Source organism: Acartia tonsa, chromosome 10 (assembly GCF_053477335.1).
Source record: "Acartia tonsa isolate MP-2025a chromosome 10, ASM5347733v1, whole genome shotgun sequence".
Classification (NCBI taxonomy): Eukaryota; Metazoa; Arthropoda; class Copepoda; order Calanoida; family Acartiidae; genus Acartia; species Acartia tonsa.
Genome location: NC_137269.1, coordinates 8536113 through 8562059, shown reverse-complemented (window position 1 = coordinate 8562059; position 25947 = coordinate 8536113). Strand labels below are relative to the sequence as shown.

Below are 25947 nucleotides of genomic sequence, written 5' to 3'. Positions count from 1 at the left end.
TTCCAACCAATTATCTTATGTTACAGATGAAGTTTATCATCATTGGGGGTTTATACTAATTTTAAAAGTTTAAATTCAATGAAACAATTATTATTTGAAAAAAAGTACCAAACGTTTATAACCCAAAAATGAGAGAACATATTTATAAATCTTTGGATAGCAGTATAATTTAATGTCCATTATCCCCTCCCTCCCCCCTTGCTTCTAAAAAAAAGAGTATTTTCAATATTATAGTAAAACAATAGAGGGGAAAGGGGTTAAATAATTGTATGTCCCTATCCCGAGGACCATGTGCCGACTTTCAATTGGTTCTTGGAAAATCAACCAATAGCATCGGAAATATTAACACAGCCAAGTACCAGAATAGAGTTTGCTGTCAGACAAAAAAGGTCCCCAATAGGGGAATCCAGGTAGTTGTCTGGTTATACATCTATATTTATAAATATATTTTTTCAATACTTGATAAAAGTTTTACACAAGACGACCTTATAAAAATATTTCAAAATAGCATGTATTGTGGTAACTTTACAAAGTGTCTCATAAATCAGCCATGTGACGTCATAAAAATAAAATATTCATCTCTTTTTTAAGGGTTTTCTTTCAATTTTTTTCCTCTCATCTCCCTCATTTTTAAGACGTCACATGGTTGATTTTTGAGACACTTTGTAAAATAACAGTTATTGTGCCTCTTTTATGCATGAAATATATATACACAGTGGTCCTCAAGGCAAAAGAAGTTTGACAAAACCTACCATAAAAACGGACTATATGGCCATCAAATATACACATTGGAGGGCCAGGAACTGATTTTCTTAAAATCATAGCTGTTCCTTCTTGGGGTTTATTCCATTTTAAAGTTAACAGACCAAATTCCCTAAAAAATCAAGGTTGTTTGTCACGATTTTGTTGCTTTGGATTCAAACCTTTATACCTTTGGCTGTATGAAAGACTCATGAAAGCTAAACCTACCATTGGAAAGCCTATTGAATGACAATTTCAGACATAGCTTTAAATTTTTTGTAGCTTTCTTACTTTTTGCTCTACAAGGAAAATTGTAACCAAAGGGAGAAAATTTATTGATAAATCTATTCTCAGAAAGGCTTTCACTAGGGTATTTTGATGTAAATTTTTCAGGATTTTTCTTATGTTCAGTGATTCTTTTGATGACAAATGCAAAAAATACACTTTCATATATTTAATTTGGTATATTTGCATTTTTTCTACCTTGTGCCAAAAATTTTTTATAAAAATTATAAGTTGGTGTATATTTTTTTGTCCAAAATTGTACATAAATTTCAGGAATAAATATTAAGAACCATCAATTGCTAAATTTTACATGTGTAGTTTTAAATTTCCTATATTTATGGTTGTGTAGGAGCCTCAAAAATGCTAAACCTACCATTGTAAAGCTTGTTGAACACTCTATCCAAATAAATCTACGACTTTAAAAAAAAAATGACTTAAAAGGCTTGCACAGGATTTATGTTAGGTGTAATAAATTTCACCAAAAATGTTTTCTTTCCTATAAAATTTGGAGTAGAAGGGAGGTTACAAAGCAGTAATAGTTATCACATGTCCTGTTTCAACACCAATTTATGGAGGGGGTGTGCCCTCCCCCCCAAAAAAATGGTGCAGGGCTTAGGCCCCCCCCCCTTTCTCCCCCTAAAAAGGGAGGGGGGTAACATTTTGATAGTTGAAAATGATGCAAAATTTAAAAATTAAAAAAAATTTTTTTTTCAAAACTCAACAAGATATAACATACCCCCCCCTGGCCCCCCTCCCCTACCCCATATCTATGGGGAATAATTCACAGTTGGGGGAGAGGGGGGGGTGTAAAAAGTGCATGAAAAGTGCTGAAATTTATTTTATTTTCCTAAAATATATTTACCCCAGGGGTAACACTTTTATGGGGTGGGGGGGTATTATCTGCTATATATCTTTTTTTTTAAATTAGGGGGGGGGGGGTGATTTCAACCCCTCCCCCCACCTCCTTAGACATCTCTGGGAATTTTTTTCATCTTTTTTAACCCCTCCCCTTCTAAATTCTGGTAACTTCCCCCAGTTCAGGCGGTTTGGGTGGGGCTAACAATCCTTCCATAGAAAAAAACCTGCTCACGTTCAATCTGCACAAAGTAAAGACCAATTTAACTGTGGGCTCGGGAACGAAGTAGAGGTTGGAAACAACAATATGATGTTTGGCTGGGAAACCGCTAAAGGACTAGTCAGGCAGATGATTCTGAATTCCCGCAGACCAGCAAAAATTTGCACCTGGAATGTTTGGACAATGTTTCAGTCAGGCCAGAAAGAAAACATTTGCTGAGAAATGCTTAAAGCCAGGGTTGATATCCTGGCTATCACCGAATCAAGGTGGACAAATAATGGAGAGTTTAAACATCATTCTGGCTTGAAAATACTTTACTCAGGCCATATGAATGAGAATCTAGGACATAAGCAAGGGGTGGCTCTTATGCTGACCAAGAAAGCAGAGCAGGCCATGATCAGTTGCCAACCCCATGGTACAAGAATCATGGAGGCTTACTTCAAATCCTCAGATATAAACATCAATCTGAGAATTATAGTAGCATATGCTCTTACAGAACAAGCAGATACAGAGGTCAAAAACGAATTTTATGACCAGCTTGACTCTGTATTTAAGAATGGTCTTAAAGAAAAGGACCTGACCATGCTCCTAGGAGATTTTAATGCTCAAGTGGGGAGTAATAATGAGAATTTAGAAGAAATCATGGGCAAATATGGCCTAGGCTTAAGTAATGGCAAGGAAAATGACAATGGTGATAGACTTGTAAGTTTTTGTACTGAAAACAAACTTGTCATTGGTGGAGCCATCTTTAAACACAAGAAGATTCATACTGCCACCTGGAGATCACCAGATCAAAGAACCTTTAAACAGATAGACCACATCTGTATATCTAGATGTATAAAAGGTTCTCTCCTTGATGTCAGGGTTGAGAGGACCATTCAGACTATTATCTTCTATCTTCTAAAGTTCGGCTTAGATTTAAAAAACAGGACTCAAACCCTAACCCCAGGAAGAAATATAATTTAACAACCCTTCAAAACTCTGAAAAGCTACAAGAGTTTAAGCTCACTCAAAAGAACAGATTTGAGTTGTTGACTCTTCAAGAGGAAGATGGAGTTGAAGATATTGGGCAAAGTATCAAAAAAGTTTATAATGATACTAGCCAAGAATAATTAGGTTTCAAAAAGGCTAACCAAAAGCCGTGGATCACTAAAAGATCCATTGATCTCATGGATCCAAGAAGAGATGTAAGACAAAAGACACTTTCTAGAAACTCTCCAGAAGATAAAGACCTGTATAAGATGCTCAGCAGGGAAATCCAAAGAAGTGTCAGAATTGACAAAAAAGAACACTTGGAAAACCTTGCTATGCAAGCAGAAAATGCTGCTAATCAATATAGAATGAAAGATGTCTATGAGATTACTATGAGCATTGCAGGTAAAGTACACAAATCAGGATCACACATCAGGGACAAGGATGGTTCACTCCTTAAAACTGATGAAGATATTCCAAATAGATGGGCAGAGCACTTCACTGAACTGCTAAATCTTTCAGTTCCAGAGGAAGAAACTGAGATTCCACCCTCAGATGCACTTGACATTGACTGTCAAGCGCCATATCTATTAGAAATCAAAGAGGCCATTAAAAATTTGAAAATAACAAGGCCACTGGACCTGATAACATACCAGCTGAGGTCATAAAAGCAGACCTAGATACATCAGCTGAGGCATTCCTACCTTTGATCACAAAGATATGGAATGATGAGTTATGCCCAGAGGACTGGAAGAATGGACATATCTCATTACTAGCCAAAAAAGGACACTTGACCCAATGTGGAAACTACAGAGGGATAATGCTTCTTTCAGTACCTAGCCATATCCTTAGTAAGATTCTTCTTAATAGAATAAAGAAAAAGGTTAATGAAAAGCTAAGACCTAATCAGGCTGGATTTAGACTAAACAGTTCCAATATTGATCAGGTAACCTCTCTAAGAATCATCATAGAGCAATCCAAGGAATGGACCTCTGAGCTCTTTGTAAACTTCATTGACTACAAAAAAATCATTTGATTTTTTAGACAGAAGATCTCTCTGGAAAATCTGCCGACACTATGGCATTCCAGAAAAGATAATCAATATCATTAAAGCTATCTTTCATAAAGGAGGTGGAAATGTAATGTATAAAGGTAAACTATCAACCTTTTTTAAGATTGTAACAGGCGTCAGACAAGGATGCCTTCTTTCTCCCTTCCTTTTCCTCCTTGCCATTGACTGGATCATGAAGAACTGTGAAAGTAATGATGGCATTTGCTGGGAGCTATTTGGCAATTCAAAATATTTGGGAGTTTTGGACTTTGCTGATGATATTGCTTTGTTAACAAGCAATAGAAGTCAAATGCAAAGAAGGACTAACATGATAGCTGAAACTTCCAAGAAAATTGGACTAGAAATTAATGTTCCTAAAACCAAAATACTCAAATTAAATGCAAATTCCCAAGAACCAATTACTATTGGAGACCAAATTCTTGAGGATGTAGATTGTTTTGAGTATCTTGGAAGTAAAATTGATGAAGCTGGAGGCACTTTAACAGATGTTAAAGCTAGAATTAACAAATCTAGGACAGCCTTTGCCAGCCTGAACAAAATTTGGAATTCCAACAACATCTCCATAAAGACCAAGTTAAGATGTTCTCTCTGTTTTGCTGTATGGGGCTGAAACTTGGTTCCTAAACACAGCAGTGGTCTCCAAGCTACAGACATATATCAATAAATGTCTTAGGAGAATCCACTAGATCTTTTGGCCAAATAAGATCACAAATGCTGAGCTTCTAGAGCACAGTGACATGTCAGACATTAAACTGACAATAAAACAGAGGAAATGGTGATGGTTGGGGCACACACTAAGGAAAGGGCATGATAATATATCAAGGCCTTGATTTGGAACCCTCAAATAGGAAAGAGGAAACCAGGAGACCAAAAACAACCTGGAGGAGGGAACACTTAAAGGGAGTGTAAAGGTAAAAATTTATCATCATATTATCAAATCATAACATTTTCTAAGCACCTTTCAATAAACAGATCAACTAAAAACGTCGTATTAACAAAAATATCAAGGATTTAAGCCTTGATTTTTTGGTATTTTGGGAGGGAAAACTGGAAAAACAGGGAAAATCTGAACTTTTTTCTTTATTAAAATGTTTGTAGGGATATTTAACTTGTCACATATAGATTAAACTATTTACTTACTGTTAAGCATTTATTTTATGACATAAAATTGATAATTCATGCTGTAATAACGTAGAAATTAAGTAATAAAGATTTATTTTAAGTTCGTATTACTGACAAAAAAATACCTTACTGTTCACAAAGGGTTGAATCTCAGAGATTATTTGAAGTGATAATATCCTTTTTTATTGTGTTGGACTATAAACAACCCACTTTGGAGAATTAGTTTACACTTTTATCAGACTGTTTATAAAGAAATATTGCATCTTTATTATTTACAAATTTTGTAATTAAAGGTGGGCGAGAGATGGGCCATCTAAAGTTAATTGGATACTAAAAAACACCAGTTTCTAGCTTTGTTATTGTATTTGGTTTTCAATAAAAAATATTGCTTATTTTATCAATTTCTAAGTAACTATACATTGGTTTAAAGCAAGGATTATGTTAAAAGTTAGCTTAACCGTTAGGAAAAATCAAGAACTATGTGAAAAAGTTTAATTTTAGCTATAATGGGAGAAAAAAAGAATTTAATGCACATTTTATATAATAGGTAAAATTTCTTCCTTTCCCTGTACCTTATAATAATCGTCAGAAAAAGCCGTTTTTTAAGCAAACAAAAGCGCGTTTTGCTCTATCTGTGAGATATTATGAATGAGATAATGTTAAGATTTGATATTAAGATGAGAAAAATTTACATTTACAGTCCCTTTAAGTGAACTGAAAGATTTAAAAATTCCATCTTTCAGCATTGCCTAAAAACGTGCCCAAACAAAGGAAGATTGGAGAACCATTGTGCATGGCCTACGTTCTGCCGAGAACTAAAAGGCAATGATGATGACTCTTCATACACTTTTTACACCCCCCCCCTCTCCCCCAACTGTGAATTATTCCCCATAGATATGGGGTAGGGGAGGGGGGCCAGGGGGGGGGGGGTATGTTATATCTTGTTGAGTTTTGAAAAAAATATTTTTTTAAATTTTTAAATTTTGCATTATTTTCAACTATCAAAATGTTACCCCCCTCCTTTTTTAGGGGGGGAAAGGGGGGGGCACCTAAGCCCTGCACCATTTTTTTTTTGGGGGGGGGCACACCCCCTCCATAGATTGGTGTTGAAACAGGACATGTGATAACTATTACTGCTTTGTAACCTCCCTTCTACTCCAAATTTTGTAGGAAAGAAAACATTTTTGGTGAAATTTATTACACCTAACATAAATCCTGTGCAAGCCTTTTAAGTCATTTTTTTTTTAAAGTCGTAGATTTATTTGGATAGAGTGTTCAACAAGCTTTACAATGGTAGGTTTAGCATTTTTGAGGCTCCTACACAACCATAAATATAGGAAATTTAAAACTACACATGTAAAATTTAGCAATTGATGGTTCTTAATATTTATTCCTGAAATTTATTTACAATTTTGGACAAAAAAATATACACCAACTTATAATTTTTATAAAAAATTTTTGGCACAAGGTAGAAAAAATGCAAATATACCAAATTAAATTATGAAAGTGTATTTTTTGCATTTGTCATCAAAAGAATCACTGAACATAAGAAAAATCCTGAAAAATTTATATCAAAATACCCTAGTGAAAGCCTTTCTGAGAATAGATTTATCAATAAATTTTCTCCCTTTGGTTACAATTTTCCTTGTAGAGCAAAAAGTAAGAAAGCTACAAAAAATTTAAAGCTATGTCTGAAATTGTCATTCAATAGGCTTTCCAATGGTAGGTTTAGCTTTCATGAGTCTTTCATACAGCCAAAGTTATAAAGGTTTGAATCCAAAGCAACAAAATCGTGACAAACAACCTTGATTTTTTAGGGAATTTGGTCTGTTAACTTTAAAATGGAATAAACCCCAAGAAGGAACAGCTATGATTTTAAGAAAATCAGTTCCTGGCCCTCCAATGTGTATATTTGATGGCCATATAGTCCGTTTTTATGGTAGGTTTTGTCAAACTTCTTTTGCCTTGAGGACCACTCTGTATAATGATAGATTTTCGAGAGAAAGACTAAACTACATAACTTTTGTGTCACTTTTGAGGAAGACATAAATATTATTAAGTTGACACTGACAGCAATAGAAATAAATAAGAATATTTTTTGTGCATATATGCATTAAGACAAGGTAATATGTTTCATTAAAAATCAAACTAGATGAATACTAAATTGTGTGTTCAAATTCTAAATCTTATTTTATTTAAATTTACTCAAAATGTTCTTCTAATTAAATTAAAAATATGAAGAAAAAAATGGTTATAAATAACAAATTAACAAGGATGACAACATCCATAAAAGCGAAGCTCTGAAATGGAAAAACATACGAATATTTACATTCATAGAGTGTTAGAACTGATGAAATAGCAGATTAATGCATAAGTAAATTTGTTGCAAAAGTTCTTAAATACATGATACTGTTATACTTACATTTTTAGAACTTGATTATAAGCTTTGCTTATAAAATATTACTTTATTTTTATAGGAATCAGTATTCCAAAAATCAGATGAATCGGATAATTTTGACATACAAAAATTTGCTGTCAAAAAAAATCATGTTTTAATTGACGTATGGACTTTCTGGTAACGATTATAGAGATACTGCGCCATCTAAGTCGTACCTTACTGTTATAGGAATCATCATGCGACGTTTGAAATCGATAGGACAATTCTAACCTGTATAAATTAACGAAAAGATCTAACGGTTCCGGACGGACGTACAGACCGACCCTAATTATAGAAAAGCTTCGCTTTTAATAAAATATTTAAAATAATAGGAAAGTAGCATACAATATAGAACATAAACTTTTTTTAAAAATTGACAACTTTCCGAGTATTAAATAAGGTCCTTTGTCAAATGAAGTTGCATTGTGTATATTTACTCATGTCTACTTGAAGCATATCAGTAAAGTATTTGGCATGAACTGGGGAGGTTCTATACCCTGGCCCAAGAAACTACTCTTTCTAGTTTCTTGCCTTATGTTTTCTTTGCAATTTATGGTATTTTTTTTCATTTAATACCTATATTTGCAACAACTTTTATTTGACACAGTCTTACAATTTTTAACATTTACAAAACGGCCAGCTTCAAATGTCTATGTAAATAGGAAATAAATGTTTATAAATGAGCTCAAGTTTTTATAGGTTAGTTCAAATAAGTTAGAACAAAAAAAATTTCCATGTTTTTAGTGAGTAGAAGATGTAAAATGATCCATAGAATTTAGATTTACAATCGTTTTTTTTGTAGATCTCTTATTTTTGAAGTAATTTAATTTTTTTAATTAAGTTGGTTTCAAGGTAATGAAACGCAACGAAAAAAAGAAGAAAATTGCCATTATGAAAAAAAATAGCAAGATCTTTAATTGAACACTTTACTTTTTGAATTCTGTTAAGTAATTATTAAAAAAATCTATTTTGTTGAACCACAGTGAGATCTTTTGAAAAAAATCGGGACATCCAAAAAATTTAAAATCGACTTTTATCTATCTTAGGAATTAATAATGGCTGTAAGTAGACAGCTAGAAAAGAAATTTTTTAAAAATATTAATTTTTGGCGGATTTATGCCATTTTTTAGGAGTGGGGACAAAACCGCAACAAACAAAACCGCGACAGGGACAAAACCGCGACAGGGACAAAACCGCGACAGTGACAAAACCGCGACATTTACAAAACCGCGACAGTTAAAAAATAACAGAAATATAACTATGTAGGATTTTTTTGTAGAAATACATGGCCGCAGCGCTCGGCCCCCTGGCCTGCCTAGCCGCGGGCGCTCGGCCCCCTTGCCCATAACCTAACCTAACCTAACTATTGTAAAATAATATTAAAAATTTGAAAAAAATCTACCAACCCCTTTTTGTAAAATCCATGAAATTCTAAACTATAAATAAGTTAATGTACATTAAACATTCAAACATATAGGTTAGGTTAGGGTAGGTTATAGGCAAGGGGGCCGAGCGCCCACGGCTAGGCAGGCCAGGGGGCCGAGCTCTGTGGCCATGACCTTCTAGCATTAAGATTTTTTTATTATAGATTTTTTTGCAATGTCGCGGTTTTGTCACTGTCGCGGTTTTGTCACTGTCGCGGTTTTGTTCCTGCCGTTGTTTTGTTATGTCGCGGTTTTGTCCCTGTCGCAGTTTTGTTTGTCGCGGTTTTGTCCCCACTCCATTTTTTAAAAAGGTAGTGGAAAATTTCTTTTCAGTTTTGATGATTTTCCAGATTTTTTTACACAATTTTTTCAAAGCAACAAAAAATACATTTATGTTCAGCCTATGCAAATAATTTTTGATTTAGGTACTTTTCAGATACCTGTACCAATGTCGAATTAAAGAAAAATTTTAAAAAAATATTTTTTTGGTGGTGTAAATTGACATTTTGTGAGAAAATTTCACTAAAAATATTAAGATTTTTAACCCCAAAAAATCAGTTTTCTCCATTTTACCCAAAAACGGCCAGGAGGCCCCGGGTTTTGCAATAATATTATTAATAAGCAACATGTATTGTGTATAAAACAGTTTTCACAACCTGGGGCCTCCCGGCCGTTTTTGAGTAATTGAGCATTTTACATTGCATGGTTTGAACAATTTCGTTCTTTTTAATTTCAAATTTCCTTCGTTAGAGGGGGAAGGAGTCATTTTAGAGCCCAAAGTCATCTCTGCAATATTTTCAACCTTTTTTAGGCGGATCTTTCTTGACTTATGCATCATTTGCCTCTGGCGAACCGTTTCGCCGTTATTTGCCGCCGTAGGTGTGATTTTTAACGATTTTTGCCATTCTCGCGGTCTTAATGGACATTTCAGGAGGAGTCCTCAAAAAAAGATGACTTATAAATACTTTTATTTTAGCAATTAAATTTGCTAAATTTCATGTGTTCTGAAAAAATTTGTATTTCTAACTGGTTTTGGTCCAGCAGAAATTCAAATTTGGGGATTAATTATAATATTGCAAAAACATTATATATGCGTCAGAGAGTGAGAGAGAAATATACGTTTGAGAGAGAATATAATATAAGCAATTATGTTTATATTCTTATACAAACACTAAATGAAGATAGCTAGACTTAGAATAAAGGTATTAACACAAATCAAAAGTGTTTTAAAAATTATGTTATTGTTGTTTATATCTGTAAAAAAAACATTTGAAAACATGCCTTATAAGTGTCCTATTTTACTTATACTGGACCTACCTAAAAATGCCGGGACTCGAACTGGGTGCACCTGACGCTATATTCATGTTCACAAACATTGTTTGCATTGAAGAAATATTTACATAGACGTTTATTTTGTTAAAATATTCAAATCCTAACTAAAGTTATGAAGGTTTATAGATTTTTTAAAAATAGGGTAGCTTCGCTCCTCCAAAACCGCCAGACGTACTTACCAAATGCACATTAGAAGTTAACAGAGGCAAAATTTAAGTTATTTCCTGGCTAAAACAAAAAAAATACATCATTTCTTCAAATACAAGCTTATTTATTGAAGTTTACTTTTGTCTACTCTTAATGTCCCGTTTTTTGGCAAAAGATCCCACTGTGTGAACTTGAACACCATTCAATCAAAACTTTGAACCTTAGAGGTTAATCACGAACGGGTTAAAAATATCACAAAAGTTAGGACATTTTCTTGGTATGTTAATGCATATCACATTAAAAAATCTGTAAGTAGATTTTATATTCTAGACAGCTGTAGACAAACTTATTCAGCAACCAACAGTTGTTCATAACGAATGGAAGGATGTGTCCAGGCAATGTGTTACAGATTTAAAACAAATTTTGGGTATAGTCCCTTTCATAACAGGTTATTTTAGGTTAGGTAATTGCCCCGCAGGGTTAGGCAATTAGCCCTGCATTGTTAAAGCCCCACGCAAGGGGCTCGAAAGAGGAGAAAAGCTACTGTGAAAAAACGAAGAAACGTCCCTTAAGAGGCGTTATCATAAAAGGGACTATACCCCAATTTTTCTATGATTAGGGTCGGTTCGTTCGTCCGTCCGTCCGAGACGGATAGCATATTTCGTTAATTTAGGTATGTTGGAATTGTCTTATCGATTTCAAACTTTGCATGGTGATTTCTGTAGTAGTTAGTTACGATTTATAAATCGTAGCAACTCTATAATCATTACCAAATGTGTGTACGTCCATTTTAAACATGTTGATTTTTTTACTTTTTTAACAACAAATTTTTATGTGATCTAATTATCCGATTGATCTGATTTTTGGTATATTGATTTCTGCGACAACAAAGTACAATATTATAAGCGAAGCAACTCTATAAACAAGTCCTAAAAATGTAAGTATGTTCATAAACATTATCCTGAATCAAGCAGTATTTCAACACAAATTTACTTACAATTTTGCTTCGACTCGTATACATTCACATTCTGCTTATTCAGTTCTAACACAATACAAGTGTTAATGTCCGTTTGTCCTACCGTTTCAAAGCTTCACTTTTATTGATGTTGTCATCCTTGTTTTAGTGTTGAATCAAGACTTGTTTTGATAATATGCAAAGCTAACCAATACAACATAACAAAACTTCAGGTATAGGTCATGTTACACAAATTAGTTGGGTCTCAGTCAAAGAACGTATCCTAACTTCTGTGATTTTGTTTTAACCAATTCATGACGAGCTCCCAAAGATCAAAGTTTTGATTAAACGAGGTTCAACAAAATAGTTTTTTTTTAAAGATTACTAAACAGAATCCAAAAAGTAAGGTGTCAAATTTTTTTTCATAATGACAATTGTCTTCTTTTTTGTTGCGTTTATATAGGCCGGTACCTTTAAACCAACTTAATTAAAAAAAGTTAAATTACTTCAAAAAATAGAGATCTACAAAAAAAAAAACGATTGCTTATCTAAATTCTATGGATCATTTTACATCTACTACTTACTAAAAGCACCGAATAGCTACTTTTTTAAATCACAGAAGTTAGGACACGTTCTTTTACAAATATATTCAAAACTAGCCAAGTGATGAAACAGCGTATAGTGTCCAATAAAAAAAACGACGTCATACAACACAAATGACCAAAGACAGGCCAGTATACAATTTACCATGGGTCAATTACAATGTTTATATTTGCCTATCATTGGTCATTTGTATTGTATAACGTCATTTTTTATTAGACACTATACGCTGTTTCTTAAGAGGTTTATCTCAAACCTAAACGCTGACCACAAGACCTTCTATCCACTTTATTTTCAACTAGAGGTTACGCCCCTAGAGGCCTCTAGGGGGTACTTGAGGAGGGGAGAGTCGAATTTGATAACCCAATCTACTATTTTAGATTTTAAAAGAAAAATTTTTTTGGATGGGGTGTGCCCCCCATTTTCAATTTTAGTTTCAAAAAATTATAAAAAAAAAATTGAGGGGGGAGGAATTTTTCTAGGGGCGATTTCTCTTGGGAGGCCTAAAATTAAACATCCAAAAAGTTTGTTTATGGTCCATATCTATAATACAAAGTAGAACGATGTCTGTATGTTTCTTTGTTTGTACCGAAGGATCTCGCTAACCGCTGAACTGATCGGGTTCTCCTTTACCAGGAAGGTTTATAACAGCTACCCCCCCCCCCCAACCCTCAAAAAAATGAAAATCCCCCCCCTCACAAAAAAAATTCAAATTAAAGGGGTCGACTATCCCCCCTTCCCCCAACAAAAAAAAAATTCCCCCTCCCCAAATAAAATTTTTGTTAAATTTTTTTCTTTTAAATCTAAAATACGAAAAATTAGGTTGATCAAACCTTTTGGGGCACAGCCCCTAGAGGCTAGGGGCGAAGCCACTAGTACATTATACAATTTAAAAGTGCTAATATGTGTTCGTCTGATATTTTTTCTGGCTACATTAACGGCCATGTATGTTGGGAAGGGTTTTAGGTTAACCCCGAAAATTTATATAATGTTTGTAATTAGTCAATTTTAAAATCTAACAAAACTTTTTTTTTCTCAAGAGATATGGATATGAAAACATATACAGATTACTGAAGGGAGAACACGATGGTAATTTTTCATTCAAGATAATGAAGTAACAGGATGTATGTTTGTATGCACCAATTAGGTTCTCCTTAACAGGATAGCTTCTCATAGGTCCCAGGAAGTCTTATAACCATTTTGGGGGAGGGTACAAACACCAACCAAATATAAATCAGTCTAGAAAAACTTATCCCCTCCACAAATTTATTTTTTTCTTTTTCTTTGAAAAAATATGAATGATGGGGTTTCGACTTCCCCCTAGATATTAAAAAAGAAATCAAAAATTGTATTCAGACAAGAATATTTCCTGGGGCCATCTGCACAACCTGACTTATGAGGAACTTATAGACCAAGTTCTGGACAAAGATGAATGGTTGAATGTAAGACAACACAGTGTTAAGGTCAAAGGAAAATCTATGTTTCTTCAAAGGTAAAAATATTAACCTTTTTTCCAGGGGTTTTATATTTGAAGGGATCAGGAAGTGCAAAAAAAAATGGCCTAAAACCATACCCAGACTTATTTATAAAGACATAAAAACGAACTCCGGACGCATCTTTAATGTACAGGAGAACCATATCGATTCAGTGGTTAGTGAAGTCATTTGCCAAAGTCAAAAAAAGCTTACTTATATTATAGGATATTTCTGTAAACATGGCAACCTCTTCAGTCTAGCAGTTTACCTGGATTTCCAACCAATGAATCCTCTCTTTTTATCACTCCTCCAAAAAAAAGCTTGGATGTCCTTGATATCTATGTTATCTTTAGGTTTGGTAAATGTATAAAATTTGAGAATCTGAACCTGAGTTTGCCAGTTGTGATTTCTGGATACAATCTGACACAGGACACTCATGTGTTTCTAGCAGACTCGAGTCTGATTACACACTACAGCATTGACCTTACAGCCCAGCATGGGGAGAAAATTACTTTCAAAAGTAATTTTGATTATTCTTACAAGGTAGCCCAGCTTCTACGAAATACCACAAAATTTCACCCTTTTTACCGGAAAAGTGGTAAAGCTGGTCAAGCTGGTAAAATTTACCAGTTTTGTGGTAAATTTTACCAGCAAAAATTTTAGCCAAAAAATTAGTAAAATTTTACCATTTTTTTTGTAAAATTTGACGAAACAAAAAACCCCGTTTTTGTGTTTTAAATGAAAAACAGCTCTTCATAATCAGTTGTAGTACTTTAAAATAATGACTTCTATACAATGAAGCCTAAAGAGGACTATCCACGAACAAGAGCACGTGATTCTAAGTACCTTCCAGCATTGATCCTGAGTATTTTCTTTCAGAATATAATAGGTCACTATTAATAATTAATATATTGACGAGAAAATTTATGTTTCACCACTTCAAGTTGAAGAAAACTAAAAAAATGTCCACCATTTTTCGTTAAAATTCTATCAAACGTTTTGTTGAGTTCGGGGTGTCTTTAATTGTCCATGTTGTCAAATGATAAAAATTAAAAAAAGTCAAAAGCACATTTACTATATCTTATATGTTATGTTTAAATTAATGCTAATATGGATTAATTTACAATCTATATAACACGAGTATTCGCATATGTATTATCAAGTATCCATTTTATTAAAATGATTAGCTTCATAAAAGTTTTCAAAATCAATTAAAATACCTAAAAAAACATGGTGAAACATAAATTTTCTCGTCAATATATTAATAATATATGGTGACCTATTATATTCTGAAAGAAAATACTTAGGATCAATGCTGGAAGGTACTTAGAATCATGTGCTCTCGTTCGTGGATAGTCCTCTTTAAAATTTTTTTTTTTTTTTTAAATTTTACCACATTTGGAAGTTTTACCAAAAATGTGGTCAATTTTACAACTCTATTTTTCAGGTTAAGTCCGAATTTTCCAAAAAAACGCAATTTGGTCAATTTTTACCAAAAAGTTGGTAAAATTTGACAAGGTATTTTTTTAGGCTAAGTCCAGATTTTTGGACTCTGACAAAAAAAATGAACTTGGTAAAATTTGACCAACTTTTTGGTAAAAATTGACAAGGTAAATTTTTAGGCTAAGTCCAGATTTTTGGACTTTGACAAAAAAAAAACTTGGTAAAATTTGACCAACTTTTTGGTAAAAATTGACAAGGTAAATTTTTAGGCTAAGTCCAGATTTTTGGACTTTGACAAAAAAAACACTTGGTAAAATTTGACCAACTTTTTGGTAAAAATTGACAAGGTAAATTTTTAGGCTAAGTCCAGATTTTTGGACTTTGACAAAAAAAAAACTTGGTAAAATTTGACCAACTTTTTGGTAAAATTTTTTACTTTTTATTGAATTTTTTCGCATAAAAGAAGCTAACTTTTTTTTAAAACCTTGAAAATTATTTCATCATTTCTTTTAAAACATCCTCCCGCATCGTCAAAAATATATCAAATTTAATATTTACTTATTAGAGCTAGCTTCATACGAATTAAAATTAAAAGAAAAAAAATCCAGGTGTGTGTGTACGCAGATGTGCCGTGTGCATTTGAATTTATCGATTTTTCATCTTTAATATAAATATAAGCTTTCGTATATTCCCCTGAATGTTTCTAAAAGAAAGACAGAGATTTCGAATTATAGAGTAATTTCGCTACAAAACTTATATTTTTAAGTTTTGAAATTTATGGCGACTCTGTGCGCGCATGCGCACTATTGATAAGCTTATGATTATTTGAATATAGAGTGCCAAAAATAATTATTAGTTTTGATTCAATTTAATCAAATATTTTGAATCAAGAAGTAAATTACTACTCAATTTTCTCTAAATATTTAAATTTGTAGAATTTACAATTTGTTTGGAAGATTTTTTTTAAGCAAGATGTTTAAAAATGTGGCAAAATTGTGGAACAACAATGTTTCATGATTTCTATATTTATGTTGTCTTTGCCAACCGGAAATACCACCGAGATGGGTTTTTAAAAGATGAATGCCACATTTTTTCGGCGTTTTTTAGACATTGATTGATTGAATGTTGACGATAGAATTTCAAACAGAGTATATAACATAAAAATACTGAATTTTAAATTATTTTTTTAGCAATTTTTCTAATGTCTAACACAGCTCTAAAAAGATGCATTAATTAATATGCAGCAAAAATGGATTGAAGATAATCTTTTTTTTTCTATGAAGGCCGTACCATCAAAAGCGAAATAATTAAATAAATCATTGTATACTCTTTTAGATTTCGCGAATGTCGCGCTTGTTATTCATAGCGTAAAAAATGTCGAAAAAACGCGGCATTATCTTTTAAGAACCCGGCCGGAAATAGATTCATATATATATGGTTAACAACTATATATATTTAAATATTTTTTTTAATATTGAATGCACTATATTTTTTTTATATTCTATCGAATATATTTTATATGTCATTACAAAACTATATTACATTCAATATTAACATTAAAAAAAAATAACATCAATTTAAACTTTCGTAACCCTGTAATTGGTTATTGGCTTCAGGAGTTCAGTTCTATATAAACCACGGTCCACGCTTGAGCTAGCATCACCAGCATGGCTCTGCCTAGGCTTATAATTAGAAAGGCCAGGGTATTATTATTGGTTGAAAAGTTTGTACATTATTATTACAGGTATTGTGTCTTTAAAGGGACTGTGAACGTAAATTTTTCTCATCTTAATATCAAATCTTAACATTATCTCATTCATAATATCTCACAGATAGAGCAAAACGCGCTTTTGTTTGCTTAAAAAACGGCTTTTCCGACGATTTTTATAAGGTACAGGGAAAGGAAGAAATTTTCCGTATTATATAAAATGTCCATTAAATTGATTTTTTCTCCCATTATAGCTAAAATTAAACTTTTTCACATAGTTCTAGATTTTTCCTAACAGTTAAGCTGACTTTTAACATAATCCTTGCTTTAAACCAATGTATAGTTACTTAGAAATTGATAAAATAAGCAATATTTTTTATTGAAAACCAAATACAATAACAAAGCCAGAAACAGGTTTTTTATTATTATCCAATTAACTTTAGATGGCCCATCTCTTGCCCACCTTTAATTACAAATTTGTAAATAATAAAGACGCAATATTTTTTTATAAACAGTCTGATAAAAGTGTAAACTAATTCTCCAAAGTGGGTTATTTATTGTCCAACACAATAAAAAAGGATATTATTATTTTAAATAACCTATGAGATTCAACCCTTTGTAGACAGTGAGGTATTTTTTTTGTCAATAATACGAATTTAAAATATGTCTTTATTACCTAACTACTACGTTATAAAAAAACTAATTGGCAATTTTATAGCATAAAATAAATCCTTAACAGTAAGTAAATTGTTTCAACTATATATGACAAGTTAAATATCCCTACAAACATTATAAGAATCAAAAACGTTCAGATTTTCCCTGTTTTTTCCTTTTTCCCTCTCAAAATACCATAAAATCAAGGCATTATTTCTGGATATTTTTGTGAATAGGACATTTTTGGTTGATCAGTGTAGTGAAATGTGCTTAGTAAATGTTAAGATTTGATAATCAGATGAGAAATTTTTACGTTCACACTCCCTTTAATGGCTTTTCACATGTCTTATTTTATAAAGTAGGAAGGCTTTTTTTTGTCTGAAGCTTAAGATCTCGGAATTTCACCTTGCATAGAGCATTCGTAAAATGTACTGGGGTGCCCTTTCTTTACTGTTTAGTTTTAATAAGAATTAAAAAAAAAACAATATTAGGGTTACTTTTCCTATAGTGAGAATATATATATATAGTTATAAACATTCCCTGATCTTATGAGAAGCTAATTGAATAGGAGAACCATACAGATCGATCCAGCGGTTTGTAAGCTCAGCATTGTTAATTTTACAAACTAGAATGGAAGAAAATAAAACCAAACAAATCAAATACATATAATACCGATCTTTATTTATCCATCTTTCTTTATTACTTTAAATATATAATATTTATTTCCATATTTTTATTCTGTTCTTTACTTAGGAATGATAACTTTTTAACCTAACCAAAATATTCAGGGTCTGCTGTATTCCGGGCTGTTCCTGTACCACCTGGCGTCGTATGAGAGCGGCGGCGAGGCGCTGGTGTCCTGCGGCATGTTGGAGTCACTCCTTAAGGTCATACAGTTGGCCAGCAGTGAATTGGAACACATTACTTTTGTTACTAGGTATGTTTTTCATGGTTTGATATACAAGTATTACACTGAAAGCTAGGTAAAAAAAACAAGGTTGACATCATCCATAATGTATATCATAGAAATAAAGAAAAATACGCACAATTTATAAAAATAAGTTTCTTTGTCTTTTAAAGCATGACCGACGGACGTAGTAAATTATATACTGGTTTCTCGCCGTCTGTCTTGAAAAGGATCGCATGTTAAAGATTGCATCACAGACGTATAAAGCGGACAAACAAAGCGTATTATAATAAAGTAGATTCTTTATAATAAGAAATATATTCAAAAGTTTAGAAAAATTTGTTTTTCATTCTTTTTCCAGCGTGGCTTTGAAACAAATTAAAATCGATTAGAAACGGTTCTCAGCCATAATGATAAAACATGTATACTGACCATTTTCCAAATAAAAATCATAATACAAGTACCAGTTTTGGTAGCCTAAGCCTTAAGCCTCTCAGGGCTAACAAAACTGGCTTTAATTATATGATTTTTATTTGAATATCCACAGAAAGCTATCTATAATACGATGGAATAAAAAATATTATTTAGGGCTGTAAGAGTGATAGATCAGAAACTATTCATGATGTAGCGGCCATAGCCGCTCAGGAGGAGCTGGCGGCGGCTCAGGATGCGGATGCTGTTGATCCCATTGCTGGTCCTAGTGGCTCAGGTTCTAGCTCTAGGCTAGCTTCTCATCTTATTCAACAGGTATGCATTGTTTATTTATACAGGGATCTTAAGGGATAAGACAATGGACGATAAGTTTTTTAACCCTTAACGGTCGGGGGGGGGGGGCGTTGAACGCCCCCCCATCCGGTTTTTTCTATCTCATTTTCTGTGTGTGAAAGATGAAGAGCCCAAACTGCTTGACTTTTTAAGTATGGGTATGACACATAACTGAGAGTTGGAATTTTTTGAATATCTCCATCCTGGCGGGCACAGGATGCCAGCAAACCTGGCAGGGTCATCCAGGTAAAGAGCAAAAATATTTTTTTGACAAAAACAAAGCATTTTATCATACCAAAATACTAAAAAATCCTCTAGTAGTACATCCTTACATGAAATTCAGGTGTTCAAGTCACTTTCAGGTTCCAGGTATGATCCTGCAGGTCCTGATCCTCCAGGTCTCCAGAAATCTTTAAAAGGCTCCTGTGGCCGCAATTTTTGACTTAGAGACTTCAAATTTTAAACTTAAGCTTTTCTTACATGTCTACATAACGTATTAAAATTTCATGAAGATCCGCCGCCGTTTTCCCGCCGACCGCCGACTGCGGCGGCTGGCAGCTGCCAAGTACAGCTGCGGCCGCTGAAATTTATATTTTGATATTTCTAATGTAAAATTTACATAAAGATAAACATTTTCTGGAAAAAAATTTTTCTTCTAGCTTCAAAAATATGAAAATTACAGCCGTTTGAAATTTTTAAGTAAAAAAGGACCTAAAAACAAAGGTTGTTAAATAAAAGGGTGAAGGAAGCGAAAATTGACTTAGACTTATAAAAGGTCGGAAATTCATTATCAAACAGGGGACTTGCACAAAAAAATTTAGCCCTCTAGCTCTAATAGGAACTGAGATAATAAGGGGGGGCGTTGAACGCCCCCCCCCCCCCCCCCGACTGATTAAGGTGCGGCAAGGGGCCCGACTGTAAAGGGTTAAGTTGCAAGCCAACGAATGAGAGATGTGTTGATTAAACCTTCAAGACCAGTAAAACTTACAGTCCAGTGTAACTTCCTTTCCTGGCATTTATAGAAGTTGAATAAGAAATGATAAAATATTATAAAGATATGCGAAAATGTAAAAAAGAGATAGGATATATGAAGAAATATTGATTTTAATCTTATATTGTATAACACAAACTTTGCTTAAATAAAAATAAAATCCTATAACGTAGCCCTATACTATTGAAAATACTTAAATATAACAAAACATATTATTAATATCAATCTATCTGATTATTTAGGACGTACCCAAGCCTGGTTTGACCTGCCTACCCCAGCGGGCTGCCTTGCTAAAATCTATGCTCAACTTCTTAAAGAAGGCTATTCAGGAATGGGTTATTAAATGATTTAAGACGAAGTAAAATATTGTTTAAGTTTAAAAAAAGATTGTACTAAAATAATTTACGTTTCTGTAGACACAACGGGAAACATGGTTCTTATGGGATAGGACAAAAGACGAAGTATTGAAATTAAATCAAGATTTACCTAATAAAAATTAGGTACTCAAAGTTTTTGAGTTGACGAATAAGTAAACTTGTTTCTGAAACTTTGGATACCATTATGATATTTACACCATTTTACCCTCCCTGCCTGGGGTTTAGGTCTAAATTTATCTAATATTAGTACTTGTTTGGGACAGGGATCTAAAGGGACAAGACAATGGCGGATAAATTGATGTACATCAGCAATGATGATACACAAAATTACCCCTTCTGTGGAGTATAATTAGTTGTTGAAAGCTTTAGACACTTAACTTGATTAATCAACCATTCAAAATTCAATAAAAGTCCCTAGAGTTGTTAAAGCAACGAAGAAGAAAATAAAGCTTTGGGGACTAGTGTAATAAACAGTCCACTTCCTTCCTTCATTTAATCCTCCATAACTTAGGACCCCGCGTTCAGCGACTCCATACGCCACGTGAAGCATATAATCAGTAATGCCGAGTACTATGGCCCCAGCCTGTTCTTGTTAGCCACGGATGTTGTTACTGCTTATGTTTTCCAGGTAAGCTTTCCCTTTATTTTTTCTCGTTCTGCGTTTTCAAAGATGTTTAGTTAGATAAGTTTGCTGATTTTTTTGCCACATGTCAAGATGCCTGTAGGAAATGAATGAGGGGGGAGAGGGGGAGTCGAACCTACACACTTTTATTTTTGCTTTCAAAAGAAAAAATTTAGGTGTGAGAGTAAGGGGGGGGGGGAGTTCTGACACATTTGCGTAAACAGCGAGTATAGGCTTTATCTTTGGGACGGACGGACGGACAGACATCGTTCTACTTTGTATTATAGATTAGATATTTAGTAGGGAGGGATGGGACATTGGGCTGTAAATTACACTAGCCCCCAAAGTTTTCAAATAACATTTTCTTATTCTTTGGCCTAACAACCTTGGGTACTTTTATTGATTTTTTATTGGTTGGTTCATTAAGTTGAGTGTCCTAACATTTCAATCACTTATTGTAATCTACAGAAGGGGTAACGATGTGTATCATCATTAGAGATGAACATCAATTTATCAGCCATTGTCTTATCCCTTTATATCCCTGTAATTATCTAATTAACTAATGAGCAATTTTATTCCAGGTTGAATATCAGTGATACGAGGGAATGGGGCCGGTGCCCAGCAAATCCAGGAGGTTGCGCAACAGTTTTCGGCCAGAGCAGTAGAATCAAGAACACTTGTGTGTTTGGCGGCGCACCCAAGGGTCCTCAGCTGCGAGAAGAACGGCTGCTGATTATTAGAATTATTATTTTATGTTCAAGTTAAATAAATATAAAAATACAACAAAAAATTTTATAATTTTTTTCTATTTTTAAAAGCGAAGCTTCTCTATAATTAGGGTCAGTCGTTTTTTACCACTTTCTCACGATTTTTACCACCCGATTTTACCACAATTTTTGGTCAATTTTTACCCGATTTCTGGTAAAATTTTATCAATTTAGGACAAAAATATTACCAGGTGTTGAACAGTTTTACCACTTTTTCGGTAAAATCTTACAGAAATTTGCGGTAAGATTTTACCAAAAAAGTGGTAAAAATTGGTCAAAATCTGGTATAAATTTGCGTCCTAAAATGGTAATATTTTACCGGAAATCTGGTAAAATTTTACCGATAATTGTGGTAAAAAAAGCTGGTAAAAACCGTGAGAAAATACCACAAAAAGTGTTTTTACCACGGTTACGGTAAAATTTTACCACCTTTTAAAACGTAAAGGCTGGTAAAATTTTACCATAAAAGTGGTAAAAACTAGGTTTTTTTATGGTATTAATTAAAAGCTGGGAGGAAGAAATAACATTTGTGTAAAGAACGTGTCCTAACTTTTGTAATTTTTTTAACCCATTCGTGACGAGCTCCCAAACCTCAAAGTTTTGATTAAACGGGGTTCAACAAAATAGATTTTTTCAATAATTACTCAGCAGAATTTAAAGATCCTACTATTTTTGTTCATAGTGGCAATTTTCTTCTATTTCTTTTAATTTAAAGCCAACTTCATAAAAAAAAACTTAAATTACTTCAAAAATAAGAGGTCTACAAAAAAACGATAGCATATCTAAATTCTATGGATTATTTTACATCTACTACTTACTAAAAACAACACCGACTAGCTATTTTTAAAAAATCACAAAAGTTAGGACACCTTCTTTGAAGAATTTGGTACAAACGAAAAATAGCTGATGAAATTTTATCATCATGCAAAGTTATTCTTTTAGCTTAGTCATTTCATTTTTTCAGATAAATTTTTTGTACCTTATTATATAAACTAGCAGTTGCGTCCCTACCATCTAGGAGCTCTGTATTCGAATTGATATGAAAGGGTAACAATTCTATAATCGTTACCAGAATGTCCTTGCGTACATTTTAAACATGTTGAATTTTAACTTTTTAACAAGAAATTTTTATGTGATAAAATTATCTGATTGATCTGATATTGCAAATTCCACCCCCTAAACTTTTACCTCTGAGGTAAAATTTGCTTGGGGTGAAATCTGTTGGCAGGGGTAAACTTTTTTTACCCCATTTTTTTGGGGGGGGTAATTTAATAATGTAAAAAGGTACCTACTTAATAATGAAATACTATCTATAATAGTAGCTTGATGTCTGTTCGTCTGAAGCTTAAGATCTCAGTAACCGCTGAACCAATTGGGCTCTACTCTTCAGGGAATATACCTACTGGTCCTGAGATGGTTTTAAGCTATTTTCCTGGGGGGTGGGACACCCCCATCCCCCCAAAAACTAAAAAAACCAACCCCCAAAAAAATCTATTTATAATTTTTGTAAAATCTCAGTAACTGCTGAACAAATTGGGCTCTAACCTTCTGGGAATATACCTACTGGTCCTCTGGTGGTTTTAAGCTATTTCTTGGGAGGTGGGACACCCTAACCCCCAAGTAATTAAACAAAGAATAACTTTTGAATACTTTTATTTAGGAGGGTTGACTTCCCATTACTTCATATGGCGAAGCCGCTAGTTAAATATATAGTAGTAAAATGCGCGCAAAGCGCGCAAAAAAATTTTTAAAGGGATTTTTTATTTCAGGGGGAGGATTGTTTGGGGTGGGTAAAATGAAAAATATTTAGACGTCCTTGACTGCTTCCTAGGACAACAAAGTACAATGTTATAAGCGCAGCTAAACTATAATCAAGTCCTAAAAATGTAAGTATATCCTTTAACAGTATCCTGTATTTATGCAGTTTTCAACAAATTTTCTAACAATTTTGATTTTTATAAATTTATATTATGATCAATCAGTTCTGACACTAAAAGTGTTAATGTTCATTTGTCATACCGATTCAGATCTTTGCATTAATGGATGTCATTCTTGTTTTTTACATATCTATCTATTTATTTAGGTTCACATTACAATGCATCTGAACTCTGATCCAACCAACAATATACCCTGTACTACATACACACAGGACAGTCAGACAGACACACACAAGGAGGACAACATCCATAAAAGCGAATCTCTGAAACTATAGGACAAACGAACATTAATACTTGTAGGGTGTCAGCACTGAATAATCCGAATATAAACTTATAAAATTTGAAACAAAATTGTAGGTAAATTTGTTAAAAACTACTTACATGCAGAATAATGTTTAAGGACATACTTACATTCTTGGACTTAATTATAGAAATGCTTCGCTTAAAACATTGTACTTTGTTGTCCAAGGAATCAGCATTTTAAAAATCCGATCAATTGGAAAATTTAATCACAAAAAAATTGTTTTTAAAAAAGTTAAAAATCAACATGTTTAAAATGGACATACGGTCAATCTGGTAACAATTATAGAGTTGCTACGCTTTCTAAATCATTCATTATAACATTGTACTGTACATTGTTGTCCTAGGAATCTGTATTTCAAAAATCAGATAATTATATAATAAATACAAGTTTGTTAAAAAAGTAAAAAATCAACATATTTAAAATGGACTTAAGTACCTCTGAAAATGATTATAGAGTTGCTACGCTTTCTTTATCGTGCACAACTACTAAATGAAGAACCATGCAAAGTTTTAAATCGATAGGACAATTCTAACATGCCTAAATCAAAGAAAAGAGCTACAAATGCTTTTTGAATCTCCTTTTCTAATTTCGTATCCGTTATTAGTTTATGCTTCGCTACTTGTTATGTTATACATACATCATCCTTGTTAATATGTTGTCTGTGTCGAACTGTAGGATGATTATGCTGCATGTGTCGATGATAACACAGCCCTAGATCTGCTGGGACCAATGACCTGCTTACCTCCATGGCTGTCACCAAATAATCAATGCAAAGGCAGGCAGTGGGAGGATAATTTAAAAAAAAAACTTTTCTAAAGATATTTGAAAAACACAACAGGACAACTAAAAAATATATGTATAAATTTTGTATCATGGAAAGAAAACAAAGTAGCGGGTTTCGTCGTATTTTCACAGTTGCTTTTGATAGGTTGTTGTAGGTTAGTTTATATTGAGTTAGGTGATTGACCCGCAGGGTTAGAGACAAAAGCAGGGGCTATAAATAAAAGAAAAGCTACTGTAAAATACGAAGAAACGCCCAGTAGGGGACTATACCCAAAAAGCGCCTCTACTCGTCGTCGTGATGAGTTCTAAACACTGCGTCATAACAAAAGATGTTAATTAAAAATGACCGCAACTGCTGCTATGTCAGATGCAACACAGTTAGGACTTCAAGATAAAGGTTGTGCAATCAAAGAGTTAGTTGTTTGAACTGAAACAAGCTATAGGCAGTTTTTAAAAGCGAAGCTTTTCTATAATTACGGTAGGTCCGTACGTCTGGATATCTTTTTTCGTCAATTTAGGCATGTTAGAACTGTCCTGTCGATTTCAAACAATTGCATGTTGATTCCTGTAGTGGTTAGGTACGATTTAGAAAGCGTAGCAACTCTATAATCATCACCAGAATGGCCGTAAGTCCACTTTAAACATGATAGGTTTTTTTTACTTTTTTAACAACAAATTTTTATGTGATCTAATCATCCGATAGATCTGATTTTTGGTATATTGATTCCTGGGAGAACATAGTATAATGTTATAAGCGATGCAACTCTATAATCAAGTCCTAAAAATGTAAATATGTCCATAAACCTTATCCTGTATAAGGCAGTTTTTCAACAAATTTACTTACAATTTTGCTTTGACTCTTATACATTTATATTCTGATTATTCAGTTCTGACACTGTATAAGTGTTAATATCCGTTTGTCCTACCGTTTTAGAGCTTTACTTTTATAGATGTTGTCATCCTTGTTTTTTTTTAAACATAACTTATTTTAATTTTTTAAACGTAGGAACATTGTTTTTCAAAATAAATATTCCTCTCCCAATTATCACAGG

At 33.2% G+C, this 25947-nt stretch overlaps 1 protein-coding gene and 1 long non-coding RNA gene across 2 annotated transcripts in view; both read left to right on the top strand.

Annotated features, from left to right (window-relative positions):
* LOC145330422 (uncharacterized) overlaps window positions 1-14815 on the top strand; it is a 34255-nt gene extending 19440 nt beyond the window's left edge. The window contains exons 2-4 of the mRNA XM_080175057.1: window positions 13519-13654; window positions 13991-14180; window positions 14801-14815. Of these exons, the coding sequence (XP_080031183.1) occupies window positions 13519-13654; window positions 13991-14180; window positions 14801-14815 (341 nt within the window). The remainder of the gene's footprint in view (window positions 1-13518; window positions 13655-13990; window positions 14181-14800) is intronic.
* A 1753-nt stretch (window positions 14816-16568) lies between these two features.
* On the top strand, window positions 16569-19114 carry LOC145329324 (uncharacterized). The gene is made up of 3 exons (XR_013882867.1): window positions 16569-16824; window positions 18231-18379; window positions 18938-19114. It is a non-coding gene; the product is annotated as an uncharacterized LOC145329324 (long non-coding RNA).
* Window positions 19115-25947: the final 6833 nt, after the last annotated feature.